The 15,014-nt window shown below is 34.1% G+C and overlaps 1 protein-coding gene across 1 annotated transcript in view; it reads left to right on the top strand.

Annotated features, from left to right (window-relative positions):
• The window catches only part of DYNC2H1 (dynein cytoplasmic 2 heavy chain 1), a 429,393-nt gene that overhangs the window by 94,659 nt on the left and 319,720 nt on the right, over positions 1 to 15,014 (top strand). Inside the window, exons 33-38 of the mRNA XM_069080147.1 lie at positions 875 to 1,057; positions 2,151 to 2,333; positions 2,578 to 2,801; positions 4,378 to 4,493; positions 6,706 to 6,905; positions 8,035 to 8,299. Coding sequence (XP_068936248.1) covers positions 875 to 1,057; positions 2,151 to 2,333; positions 2,578 to 2,801; positions 4,378 to 4,493; positions 6,706 to 6,905; positions 8,035 to 8,299 — 1,171 coding nt within the window. The remainder of the gene's footprint in view (positions 1 to 874; positions 1,058 to 2,150; positions 2,334 to 2,577; positions 2,802 to 4,377; positions 4,494 to 6,705; positions 6,906 to 8,034; positions 8,300 to 15,014) is intronic.

The raw sequence follows: 15,014 nt of genomic DNA, 5'->3' as shown, positions 1-15,014 counted from the left end.
AGAAGAATCTTAATGTTATGGTCTAATATAATGCTTTTAAGTAATTTAATTTACATTACCATATGACTTTTAATTTAATAAGTCAAAATCAGAATTTTCCATCTAATTACTTGTTGAGTTCATTAAAAAACAAAACAAAACTGTCACTTCTACATTTTGTATCATTATCAATAATAAAGCTGCATATGAGAGGATAGAAGCCATCTGGGTTCTTTTAAGATTGTGTTGTTAATATAGTTCTAGTCAGAGAGGAAGTTTATTTTGAGGTTGAAAACTATGAATAGAAATTGGATTCTGAATAGAATTTTCCCTTGAAATCAGCACAGTATAGTATAATGTTTTATATATATATAAAATATATATATGGTATATATAGTTGATAGTATAAAATTATCAATTTTATAGACTTTCTCATCTCTAATTATGCTAAAATAGTTTTTAATTTTAATATAGCTTTCAGATAAAGAATTATGTGGACCTGAAATGCGAGATGGGATTTTCCTCATTTTAAACATTATTCAACTTTATAACTTTCAAATCTCTTTTGTGTCCTTGAAATGAGCTTGGCTGATCTGTTTGAAAAAAAACTATTAAATACTCATATTTAGGAACTGAGTGGAGATCATGTTGTTAACAAGGTTTTATTTTATAAATTCCATATTAAATGTAATAACCTGGAAAAATAAATTTCAAGTTTATCACAGTTGTTGTTTTAGAGTGTGCCTCAGTCAGACTTCTTCTAATTTCTTTTTGTGCTAAGAAATATATTTTTTGGCTTTTCTACAGTTTCTTAAGTAGAGAACCATAGTATATAAATAATTATTGCTATTGAATAGAACAGCAACATTTTTACTTAATACCTCACTTTTCACAGGGTAATGCTCCCAAGCTTGTTTATACACCACTGACAGATAAGTGCTACCTAACTCTCACACAAGCCATGAAGATGGGTCTTGGAGGAAATCCATACGGACCAGCTGGAACTGGCAAAACAGAATCTGTGAAGGCTTTGGGTGGACTTCTTGGAAGACAAGTTTTAGTTTTCAACTGTGATGAGGTAATATAAAAAATATTCAGTATTAATTTTAGATGTGTGTTGGTCAAATTTTTGTCTTGACTATCTACCATTCTTTTTGAAATATAATGTAATTGTATTGAAATATAAGATCTTGCATCCTCTCCTGAACTCATCCTTTTATTCCTCATTGTGACTATGTAAGTGACCTTGGCTTCTTGAATGTTATGCTAGCAAAGTCCATGCTTGAAAATCCTGTCAGATGGAAAAACTTTGAGTACAGACCTAGTAAACGCCCTTAAGCTTATTTCTGACAACCAGTCTAACTGAATATGGACAGACTCATAAGTAAGTTGACAGCCAATTAGTTATTCTATATTATTTGACCACAGAAACACTTGAATACTATCATTGAAGGGTTGAAAATTGCATTAGAAGAGAGATCAATCCTATCAACAAAATCACAACTCCTTAAATTATAAAAGTAAGACATTAACTATATGAATACAATTGATAATCTACTTTTAGAACATCTCTGAAAGTGGAATCTGATATTTTAGATGAATTGGTAGTATAGTATTTCCTGGTTTAGTTTACATAGAGAGAAAACTTACGGGTCTCAGAATTTTCCCATTTGAAAAAGCTTAAATAAAATAGCCTCATTTTGTTTATTTTAGAAAAATATAAGATTTGTTTGGTCATAGAAAAAAATATTTTTAAATGAATAATTGACATTTTTCAGGGTTAAAGTTCATTTAAAAATTCATCAGTAGTAAAAGAGAAAGCATAGAAAACTAGGATATCTTATTATACATTTAGATGATCAGATTGGAAATAGGTAATAGGAATATTTTTCTTAAATAACTAAAAGAGTAAAAGCAAATTTTAATAGTTCATGTCTACATTATGCCTTATGTTGCCTTGTATTTTTACTCTTCAGTGCACCTTTCTATGCACAATTTATGTTATTTACTTTAATTCTCATAAAAAGCTCATGAACTAAGGAGTACAAGTGAGGAAATGGAAATATTGGATTGGTGAAATATCTTTCCCAAAGGCTTATGTAGCGATATGAAATAATCATTGAAAAAAATGTAGTTTTTTAAAAATAAGCTTGGATTTGTTTGTTTTTCAGGGTATTGATGTGAAATCAATGGGCCGCATATTTGTTGGTCTAGTGAAATGTGGGGCCTGGGGATGCTTTGATGAATTCAACAGACTGGAGGAAGCAGTGTTGTCTGCTGTGTCCATGCAGATCCAGACAATCCAGGATGCTTTGAAGAATCATAGAACTGTATGTGAACTTCTTGGCAAAGAGGTATAGTATTAAATTTTAATTTTTTAAAAAGCAGATAACTTGATGAACTGAAATATTTTGAAAGCTTTAACAACACTTGCTCTTTGATGACGTTGTTTGACTGTCTATCCCCTGCCTCTGATCTGTTAACTGAATCTTAAGCTTTCTTCCTAAGACATGTTTCTTAGATTTCCTTTTCCATGGTCACAATCCCAGTATAACTTTCCTCATCACTTTACACCTTGATTTAAATGAATAATTTCAGGTTCAAATGGATCCAAATTCTGGAATTTTCATCACAATGAATCCTGCTGGGAAAGGTTATGGAGGAAGACAAAAACTGCCAGATAACCTAAAACAACTCTTCAGACCAGTAGCTATGTCTCGTCCAGACAATGAGCTCATTGCCGAAGTGATTCTATATTCTGAAGGCTTTAAAGATGCTCGAGTGTTGGGCAGAAAATTAGTATCCATTTTTAATCTTTCTCGGTAAGTGTCATATTTTAAAATCATTTTATATGTGCTATGTATTTTTAGCACTAAGTGAAAAGTTAATAATATTCACTCAGATTTGCCCAGTAAAGTCTCATGATAGCATTATATTTAATATTTCGTATATGTTCTTAGTACAAATAGGAAAAGTAAAAATAGATCAAAGTTGCTTAGCTCAGAATGGTTCATTTGACTTAAAGGAGTGAATGTGAATGAAAAAACATTTATTAGATGCTTACTATACAGTAAGCCCTAGGCATGCACTGAGGATGATTAAAAATAGAAAAGTAAGACATTTCCCGTTTTCAAAGATTCCACATTCAAATAGAGGGTAGCTACATATAGGAGGCTTTAACTCCATTGGGCATGGGAAAGCTCAGATATCTGCAGTCTTGAGTAACTGGGGAGGTGGTGAAAATACCCATCTTAAGAGGGAATTCACTGGTCTTGCTTATCTTCCCTGCTATATTTATCTCTGATACTCTCTATTTAGTGCATATGAAGTAGTTTAAAAGTAAATTTGATAATCATTCTGTAGTTACTTCTTTTTGAAGTAACTGAGTGGTGCAGTGGATAGAGTACTGGGCCTGAAGTCAGACTGACCTGGGTTTAAATCTGCTCTCAAACACTTACTAGGTGTGTGACCCTGGGCAGGTCATTTAGCCTATGTTTATTTCAGTTTCCTTGACTGCAAAATGGGGATAATAACAGTATGTACCTCACAGACTTATTGTGAAGATCAAATGAGATGATATTTGTAAAGTGCTTAGTAGTGCTTGAAATGTAGAAGGTACCATATAAATGCTTATTCCTTTCCCTTTCAGTTCCCTACCTAATAGGCTTGTTGTGAGGATAAGGTAGAAAACATTTGTTAAACATTTTGCAAAACAAAAAACACTGTATATAATAATACCTTTGTGTTATTATTGTTATTAATTTTTTTCTGGATAAGAATTATTCTCTTTTCTTATGCTTCATTTCTAGTAATTAATAGCAAGTCTCTTTGACGTTGCTTTTTCGTCATAGTAATCTTGGTTCATACCACTAAGAAGTGTTAAATGATCGTCAGAAAATTGCAGATATTGGGAACCTAATTAGCTGCTGAGAGAACTTAGAGATAAAGAGAGCAGATTTGTCAAGTATTGTTGACTAATTTGCTAGTTCATTTATGGTTTATCCAATTCAGTGAAAACCACTGTCAAAATTCTATAAAGGAAAGTCTTTCTGATAAATTTATTGTAGCTTAGAAATTAATGGAATGGGGCAGCTAGGTGGTACAGTGAATAGAGCACCGGCCCTGGAGTAAGGAGGACCTGAGTTCAAATCCGGCCTCAGACACTTAACACTTACTAACCATGTAACCTTGGGCAAGTAACACTTAACCCCAAATGCCCTGCCTTCTCCCCTCCAAAAAGAAAAAAAAAAGAACTTAACGGAATATAATTACAATCATTTACAGTAATTTTATCTTCAGTGGTTGCATTCTGCATTTAAATGTGACAAAAAATAAGATTTCTTAGTGGTACTTAATTATTAAGCTGAAAGTTAAAATGTAAATGTTTTTAAATTCCAGAGAGCTTTTGACACCTCAGCAGCACTACGATTGGGGTTTAAGAGCTTTGAAGACAGTCCTTAGAGGAAGTGGAAATCTTCTTCGTCAGTTGAAGAGAAATGACATAAAAGAAATAGGTATGATTGATTATTTCAAATAACTTTCTGTATTTTTTTATTCATTAATAGGTGAAATACATAGGTAACTTTTCAGGTTTTAAATACAAAAAAATATGAATTTGTGGAATTTTTTTACCAGTTATCCTTCTCTGTGTTAGTAGTATAAAATAACATAAATCTGCATCCTTTTCCATTCATATAAAATGAATTATTAGTTTACATGAATAAGCTTCTATATGTAAGGATGGGCAGCTCAAACTCTTGTTTTATATCATACTTTGTATTATTTATTTGTGCACATATCTTCTCTGCCCTATTTTATTGTAAGTTTTCTGAGAGAAGAGATTGCATAATTTTTCAGCTTTGAATTCCCAATGTCACACTCACTTCCTGAGTGTTTGTTCAATTTGGTTGAATTGATTTACTAAGGTAAATAGATAGCTGTCTTTAAAGACCTGTAAATCTGAGTTCCACTGGGTAAAAGAAGAATTTATATGAATGACTTAATAATTAAAAGATTTAAATGATTAATATAAATGTGTGTGTTATATATATGCATACATGTATATAGATAAGCACAAACACAGAATTACTTTAACATTACTTTTATAAAATGAATTTGGTTATTTTGTACATTGGAAGTTTTTCAGTATTTTGTTTGGTATCATTTAAAAGATATCTTTAGTAGAGTTTGTGTTTGAAACTTTTTGCATAATACATTTAATATGTTTCCAGGGCTCTAAGGGCCAAATGTAGAAACTTTTCTTACTTCAGTTCTTCAAGAATCTGTTCCACCAACACACTGATCTCAACCTCTCTTTACCCACTATTAGATATTATCTCAAGACTCTGGAAAAAAAAATAATTTTATGGTTAACCTGGTGAAAAATCTCTTCAGATTTATCTAAACCTGTTATTTGATTACAGACATATAGCCCATCCCTGGGTCTTTCCTGCTTTGAATTTGTAGAACTGCCAAAAATTTAGTTATACCATACCCTTCAAGAATCCACACCATTATGAAGCATCACTGTGGGAATTTAATGAAGGCTAGAAACCTCAAGTTAAATGATAAAAGTGTATCTCAAGGACAAATGTGTAGGAAAAACCAAACTAAGAAGATATGCCTATCTTTTGCCCTAATTTTTCTACAAGCCGATAATTAGCCTTCAAAGATAACTTACACCAACATTTCCATCTCTCTTTAAATGGTCTTGTAAAAATAATTTTGGACAAGGCATACCATATTTTTTCAGTTTGCTTATAAGTTTTTGGTTATAGCAAACCTTTTCCTTTCAGGACAAAAACCTTTCATGTTATTTTTCATAGTCTCCTTTTACAGAATTTAAACCACAATATTGACAAGGGATGTTTATCAATCACAATATGTAAGCAATTTTGTTCTATTTTAATATGCCTAAATAATGTCTGACAAATGTCAGACAAATGACAAATGGAAAATTATAGGTGATCAACTTAAATAATGATTAGTCTGGTCCTTAGTTATTCTAATTATTCATCTAAAATTTTCATATATAAAGACATACCATGATATATGGTAATGAATACATTGTTTTTAAGCAATCGGGGTTAAGTAACTTGCTCAAGGTTACACGGCCAATCATTTTTGTGTGGATGCCGAGTATCTAAGGCCGGAACCCAGGTCTCCTGACGCTGGGGCTGGCACTCTTACTCACTGCGCCACCTGGCCTCCCCTAAGCAATTGGGGTTAAGTAACGTGCTCAAGATTACACAGCCAGTTATTTTGTGTGGGTGTTAAGTATCTGAGCCCGGAACCGATCCCAGGTCTCTTGACTCTGGGGCCGATGTGCTTACTCACTGCGCCACTTGGCTACCCCAGTAATGAATAAATTAAAGGTGAATAACATAGTTATTACGAGACAGTATAATGTAGTATATAGAAAACCAGCCTTGGAATTAAAAAACCTTTGTTCAGGTTATTCCTAAAAGGTTATCCCTTTGACACACAAGTGATTGTGTGACCATAGGCAAGTCACATAACCTTTCAATGCCCCTGAAAATTCTCTATGACTCTTTAGTTTCAAAGCTGCTGTTGATCTGCATTGGTAGAGGAAGTTTCCTCACAGGGAGTTTTATCTGCCAATGATGCACACTTCTGGTCCAAAAAAAAAAAAAATAGACTGTTTAAATGAATAGTTATAACGATGAAATTATCTTAATTTACTTTGAAATTACACTTTTTCCTCAGTGAATGAAAGCCATATTGTGGTTCAAGCTTTGCGGCTCAATACCATGTCTAAATTTACATTTGTGGACTGCACACGTTTTGATGCATTGATTAAAGATGTCTTCCCTGGAATTGATTTTAAGGATGTAGAATATGATGAACTAAGTGCAACTTTAAAGCAAGTCTTTGAGGAATCAAACTTTGAAATTATACCTAACCAGGTAACTTTCCAATCCTGTCTTATTATTTTGATTTGCTAAATCAGTATTCAAAAAGACAGATTTATTGATTATTTATCATATGGTGTTTTAGAAAATATTCTGGTAAACTTAGAAGACATTCTCTTGCCATTTGTAGGATATCCTGTACACTAATGAGATTGAGACTGTATCAATAATTAAGGGTAATTAATATTTCCAAGGGAGGTAATATACTTGAGGATACTATACCTGTTATGATATCAACCAGAATGCCACACACTGGTCAAAGTAAAGATTTTACCAGTATTTTACCAGATTATTTGATAAGAATGATGAGATAAAGGTTCAAGTGACTAGAATTGGAACATGTTGTGGGGGGAACCTGGCATAGAATAAGTCAGGTAACACCATGGAAGGAGCAGGACAAGTATTGATAAATGACAGTTTGTTTTACTTGAAGCATGTAACTGAGATTATATTACTTTAGTGAGGCAGTATGCTGTATACATCCTCTTGTCACTTGCGGCCAGTTATAATGTGAAAGGACTGAATGAAAATTATTTGATAAATACTCAAAGTATTTGAATTTAGTCATTGAAGCACTGCCACATTTTTTAATCCAGTTCAATTCTCAGTATTTTTCAGTTTCAGTATATATTTGTTAATTCCCTTAGCAATGTATTTTTTGTTACGTAGATTTACATTTGTGGAAAATATGATTCCATAATTAAACATCTAACATACTTGGAATAATGTGTACTAACTTTTAGCAATTAATTTGATTTTGAAGATTTATTATAAAGAAATTCTGTTTTAAAGATTTCTTTTATGTGGCAAAAATTTATAGAGTGAACGCTTTATATTTCCTTGTGAGTTTTGCTAGTCATTTGCAGCAAAGTCTTGTTTTTATATAAAATATTTGAATTTTTAGATTTTTACATTACATCACAGATGTATGTTGGATTGTTGTGTTACTTATATCCTTTAACTTGTTATGAAGAAAACAAAAACATTACTAAGTCTTATGACAGTGGATTAAGTCAAATAGTCTAACAATGAAATGTATGTATGCTTTACTAATGGAAACATTCATATATATCATACACACATATAAATGTGCATATGTTTATGTATATTTTTTTAAAAACAGATCAAGAAAGCTTTGGAATTATATGAACAGTTACGCCAAAGGATGGGAGTAGTTATAGTTGGTCCAAGTGGTGCTGGAAAATCTACCCTTTGGAGGATGTTAAGGGCAGCACTATGTAAAGTTGGCAGAGTAGTAAAACAGTACACCATGAACCCCAAAGCTATGCCTCGACAGCAGTTGCTAGGTCATATTGACATGGACACAAGGGAATGGTCTGATGGTGTTCTCACAAATAGTGCTCGGCAAGTTGTACGGGAACCTCCAGGTGGGTCTCAAACTGTCTGATTTATTACTTCCTTAGTTAACTTCTAAGGATACTTTTCATAGCCTTGTCAATGAAACCGCCTTATAATAATGGAAAGGAAAAGCGTTTATTAAATGTCTGCTCTGTTCTAAGAACTGGAGGTTAAATGGGAAAATCAAAATAGTTCCTGCTTTCAAGGAGGCAGAACATAAAGCAGGGTACTTGTTTATATTTATTCCATGGTAGCTTGAAAGGCCAAATAGTGCTTAATTCTAATAGGGGTGGTTATAGGGTTGATGGAAAATATCTCAGAATTCCTCTCATCCCCACTTCAGCTCTTTCTGCTTGTCACTAAATATGCTCACATTCAGATTCTCTGTTGTCTTTTCTACAAGATCTTTCTTTTTCTGTGTTTTGGGGACTTAGAAATGTATAAGGAAAATAGCACATATTTCTTACACCATTTTCCACTACTCAGTTCCCACAAGGTAGTGGACATCAACTCTAGACATGATGCTGACCCACAGCTCCTACCTTATCCCCACATTTTTGAAACATAATCCAGTCACACTCCACTCTTTGGTCTGCTACCCCATTCCTAAGAGCCATTGGTTGGGAGCCATTTGTCCTGCTGTTTCTCCCCAATATCCATAATACCTTACTGTCTACCCTGATGTTTTCCCTACTAGACCCTAAGTACCACCTGGCCTTTCTGACTGCCATAAAGATGAACTCTAATTCCGTTCTACCTGCTAGAGTTTATTCATCATATCTCCCAAAATGCTGATATAATCTTATGGGCATTATTAGTACAGGGCAGGGCCAACAGTTTCTTTGGACAAATTGTAAGACAAGGTGCTAGAGCAACTCCTTATGCAGCCAGAATTGATCTGACCATAAGGTTCTTAATTTGGTTGCCTTTCCTGCAACTTCCTGTAAAAACCAGCTTCTACTATTTAAGCTCAGTTGTCATTTTTATTATTTTAGTTCAACCTACCCATGAGCTTGATATTTTTCCATTTGTTTAGAACTGACTTTATTTGTGTGGAAAGTGTTTTGTAATTGTGTTCAGATAGTTCCTGAGTTTGTCTTAGCAGGTAGACTCCCAAAATATTGTCTACAGTTATTTTAAATGGAATTTTTCTTTTTATCTTTTGCTGCTAGACTTTGTTGATAACATATAAAAATGCTGATGATTTATATGGATTTATTTTATATACTGCAATTTTGCTAAAGTTGTTAATTCAAGTAGTTTTTTAAGTAGGATTTTCTTAAGTAGGATCAAGGAGGATTTTCTAAGTAGACCACCATATCATCTTCAGAGTGATAGTTTTGTTTCCTCATTGCCTATTCTAATTCCTTCTATTAACTCCCCCCCCCCCCAGCCGCCCCCCACCTTTACCTTTTCTTTCCCTTTTATCTTCCTATTTCCCTATAGGGTAAGATAAATTTCTATACCCAGCTGAATATGTATGTTATTTCCTCTTTGAACCAAATCTGATGAGAGAAAGGTTCAAACCATGCTCACCCCTCCCTTCTTTCCCTCTGCTGTAACAGATCTTTTGCTCCTCTTCATGTGATGTAATTTACCCTTTTCTGCTTCCCCCTTTCATCTTTTCATAGTACAGTCCTTTTTATCACCCCTCATTTTTTTGTCTTTGTTTTTTGCTTTTTGGAGGGGGGAGAGCAGGGCAGTTGGGGTTAAGTGACTTGTCCATCCCCTTAGTTTTTTTTTTAATATCATAACATCAAAGTTAACTTATACCCATACCCTCTGTCTATGTAAATCCTTCTGCCTTAATAGATACGGTTCTAGAGTAAGTATATCTACCTGTGTAGGGTTGTAAAGAGTTTAACCTTATTGAAAAACATGTTTTTTTAATTTTCTGCTTACCTTTTTGTGCTCCTCTTGAGTCTTTTATTTGAAGGTTGAATTTTCTTTTTTTTTCCTTTTAATTAAATTTATTTATTTTTAGTTCACAACAATCAGTTCCACAAGCTCTTAAGTTCCAAATTTTCTCCCTGTCTCTTCCCTCCCCCCTCCCCAAGATGGCATGCAATCTGATATAGGCTCTACATTCACATTAAACATATTTTATATTAGTCATGTTGCAAAGAATAATTATAACCAGTGGAATGAACCACAAGAAAGAAGAAACAAAACAAAAGAGAGAGCAAATAGTATGCTTCAATAAGCATTCAAACGCAAATATTCAAAATAATATCAAAATGTTATTTTGAATAAAAAATATTCAAATAAATATTCAAATAGCATGCTTTGATAGGCATTCAGACTCTGTAATTTTTTCTCTGGATGTGGATAGCATTTTCTGTCATGAGCCTTTTGAAATTGTCTTAGAACTTTGCATTGCTGAGAATAACCAAGTCTATCCAAGTTAGTCATTGCACAGTGTGGCTTTTACTGTGTGCATTGTTCTCCTGGTTCTGCTCATTTCATTCAGTATTAGTTCATAAAAGTCTTTCCAAGTTTTTCTGAAGTCTGCCTGTTTCTCATTTCTTATAGTACAATAGTATTCCATTATATTCATATACCACAACTTGTTGAGCTATTCCCCAATTGATGGACATCCCCTCAATTTCTGGTTCTTGGGCACCATAGAAAGAACTGCTGCAAATAATTTCACACATGTTGGTTCTTTTCCCATTTGTATGATCTCTTTGAGATATAGCCCTAGAAGTGGTATTCCAGGGTCAAAGAGTATGCACATTTTTATAGCCCTTTAGGCATAGTTCCAAATTGCTCTCCAGAATGGTTGGATCAGTTTACAACTCCACTGGCAATACATCAGTGTTAAAATTTTCCCACATCTTCTCCAGCATTTATAATTTTCCTCTTTTTTCATGTTAGGCAATCTGATAGGTATGATGTGGTACCTCAGAGTTGTTCATACTTGCATCTCTCTAATCAGTAGTGATTTAGAGCATTTTTATATGACTATAGATAGCTTTAATTTCATCTGAAAACTGCCTGTTCATATCCTTTGACCATTTATCAAATGGGGAATGATTTGTATTCTTATAAATTTGGCTCAGTTCTCTATATATTTTATAAATGAGTACTTTATCAGAGACACTGGTTGTAAAAATTCTTTCCCAGTTTTCTGCTTCCCTCCTAATCTTGGTTGCATTGGCTTCATTTGTACAAAACTTTTCAATTTAATATAACCAAAATTATCCATTTTGCATTTCATAATGTTCTGTATCCCTTGATTGTCATAAATTCCTCCATTCTCCATTAATTTGATAGGTAAACTATTCCTTGCTCTCCTAGTTTGCTTATAGTATCAGCCTTTATATCTAAATTGTGTACCCAGTTAGACTTTATTTTGTTACTGTGGTGTAAGAAATCGATCTATGCCCAGTTTCTGCCACACTATTTTACAGTTTTCCCAGCAGTTTTTGTCCAGTAGTGAGTTATTATCCCAGATCAAATATCAAATAGTAGATTACTGTAGTCATTGACAACTGTGTCTTGTGTGCCTGTAGCACCAATGCAATATTTATAGCACTCATTATCATGATAAAGACTGTGACTATAAATATCACATGACATTTGATCGCAAAATATATCAAACTCTCCATGTAGAGGACAGAACTGAAATATTTATTTAGAAACCAGAAAACCAAATCCCAAAACCAGTAAGCTGATTCCATCATAGCACCAAAGATATTAAGAAGCCATAATAACAGTGAGAGCCACAGCATCCTTTAGCCTTCCCACAAACCAATGCAAGATCAATATTTACTCACAAACCTCTCTATCTACTTGCCTCAACCTCCTCTCTCTCCCACTGTCTTTCTGACTCTGGCTACCAGCTTCCTGCAGAGTCTGCTTCTCTTCAGCAAACTCCTCCCACCACAGGCTCCATGTGACCACCTTCAGGGGGCAGAGTTTACTTTCAAAGCAGGGAAGGTCTTTAAGTGTCCCCCTAGGTCTATTAAGGGGCAGGAAAGATCTTCAAATTCCCATTCCCATTACAGTACCTAACCTATTCCCCTGATCCACCACTCTTTCTTAGCCAGTACCAAGTAGTTTGGATGATTGCTGCTTTATAATACTATTTAAGATCTTGTATGGCAAGGCCACCTTCCCTAGATTTTCTTTTCATTAATTCCTTTGATATTCTGGACCTTTTGTTCTTCCAGATAAATTTTGATATTATTTTTTCTATATCTATAAAATATTTTTTGGTAGTTTGATTGGCATGTCACTGAATAAGTAAATTAATTTAGGTAGAATTTTCATTTTTGTTACATTAGCTCAGCCTACCCATGAGCAACTGATGTTTTTCCATTTATTTAGATCTGACTTTATTTGTGTGAAAAGTGTTTTATAATTGTGTTCATATAGTTCCTGGGTTTGTTTTGGCAGGTTTGCTCCCAGATATCTTATAAAGTCTGTAGTAACTTTAAATGGAATTTCTCTTTCTATCTCTTGCTGTTGGGCTTTGTTAGGAATATATAGGAATGCTGAGGATTTATGTGGGTTTATTTTATATCCTGAAACTTTGCTAAAGTTATTTATTATTTCAAGTAGTTTTTCACTTGGTTCTCTAGGATTCTCTTAAGTATATCATCATGGCATCTGCAGAGAATGACAGGTTTGTTTCTTTTTTGCCTATTCTGATTCCTTCAATTTCTTCTCTTACTGCTAAAGCTAACATTTCTAGTACCATATTGAATAACAGTGATGATAATGGACATCCTTATTTCACCCCCAATCTTATTGGAAATGCTTCTAGTTTATCCCCATTACATATAATACTTGTTGATGCTTTTAGGTAGTGTAAAGCCAAGCAAAGGGCAACTTCCCAAGGTTCAAAATACCAATATAGCTGCTCTCCATTTTATTCAGTGACAAATTAAGAACAGAGAATATCAAAATATAGCATATTTCAAAATACAGAATTCATCAAGTGTGATTCAATAATTTCCAAGTACTACTCCACCCCTAGGCAGTACATTCATTTAGTCAATCACAAAGCCCCTCTTCTCAAATGGAGATTAGTTTCCAATCATAAGTCAAGTACATTCATTTGGTCATTCACAGAGCACAAAAAAGTCAAAAGTTTCCCACCCTTGGATCACAGTTGAATAGGTCATCTACCCCAGAGTTACAAAAAGCTTAAGCACAGCATTTAATACCTAAAGAGAAGTCTTTTCTTCATCTTGACCCGAGGCAAGTTCTCAGCAATCTTTGTTCCTGGGGAGACAAACTTAATAAGGCCACAAGATATGTTGCCAATGTCTTCATTAATTCATTCTCTGTCTGCAGAACAGTCCTTGGGACCCCTGAAAACATTAGCAAAACCCTCTTCCAGGATTTCTGTAAACATACAATGAGAAAATCCTTCTTCAGGGCTTCTGAACCAACAGCCAGGTTCCAGGACCTCTTGTCCTTCACCAGTAGACGAATCTGGCAAAACAACATCAAAACAGACAGACAAAGTACCAGCATAACAGCCATGTCTCCTAAATGTTTGGCAGCTCTGGGTGGCAGCTCTCAAAAGTCCTGGGCAGTTTAAACTGGCCCTCAGCAATCCTCTCAGTCTCTCTTTGCCTCCAGGATGCTGCTTCCAAAAAAAAAAAATTCTTCTGCCTGTCTCTCTGCTTGTGCCTCTCTAAATTCACATCACCAGCTCCTCCCAATTCAGCCCTCTCTTTTCACATCAACAAGTCCATCCCACAAGTAGGATTCACAAGCTCTGGGTTTTAACACTCAACCAAGCCAATACAGGGGATCTTTAAATTCCATTACTATTACAGGTGGATGCTACTTATTATTTTAAGGAAGACTCTATTTATTCCTATGTTCTCTAGTGTTATTATTAGGAATGGGTGTTGTAGTTTGTCAAAAGATTTTTCTGCGTCTATTGAGATAATCCTTTTGTTTCTATTAGTTTTATTGTTGATATGATCAATTATGCTGATAGTTTTCCTAATATTGAACCAGCCCTGCATTCCTGGAATAAATCCTACCTAGTCATAGTGTGTTATTGCTGTGTTAAGTTGTTGTGAAGATTGAGTTTTTTATTCAGCTCTGGTCTTTTCATCAGGAAAGTTTGAAAGCCCCCTATTTCATTTAATATCCATCTTTTCCTTTGAAATATTATGCTTGATTTTGCTGGGTAATTGATTATTGATTGTAATCCAAGTTCCTTTGCCTTGTAGAATATTGTATTTCAAGCCCTCTGGTCCTTTAGAAGTGACTAATTTCTGTGTAATCCTGACTATGACTCCTTGACATTTGAATTGTTTCTTTCTGGCTGCTTCTAGTATTTTCTCCTTGACCTGATAATTCAGGAATTTGGCTACAATATTCATTTTGGGGTCTCTTTCAGAAGTTGATTGGTGGATTCTTTTAGTGACTCTTTTACCCTCTGATTCTAAAATATCAGGGCAATTATCCTCAATAATTTCTTGAAAGATGGTCTCAAACCTCTTTTTTTTCATTGTGGCTTTCAGGTAGTCCAATAATTCTTAAATGATCATTCCTGGATCTATTTTCCAGGTCAGTTGTTTTTTGAGTGAAATATTTTACATTTTCTTCTATTTTTTCATTCATTTGATTTTGTTGGACTGGTTCTTGATGTCTCATATAATCATTAGCTTCCACTTGCCCAATTCTAATTTTTAAGGAATCACTTGGCTTTTATACCTCCTTTTCTATGTGATCAGTTCTACTTTTTAAGGAGTTATCTTCAGTGGATGTTTT

This window comes from Petaurus breviceps, unplaced genomic scaffold (assembly GCF_028583685.1).
Source record: "Petaurus breviceps papuanus isolate PSGF00001 unplaced genomic scaffold, PetGlider_PUasm1.0 91133, whole genome shotgun sequence".
NCBI classification, from domain to species: Eukaryota; Metazoa; Chordata; class Mammalia; order Diprotodontia; family Petauridae; genus Petaurus; species Petaurus breviceps.
Note: the sequence above shows the minus strand (reverse complement) of the source record. Positions and strands in the feature narration are given on the sequence as shown.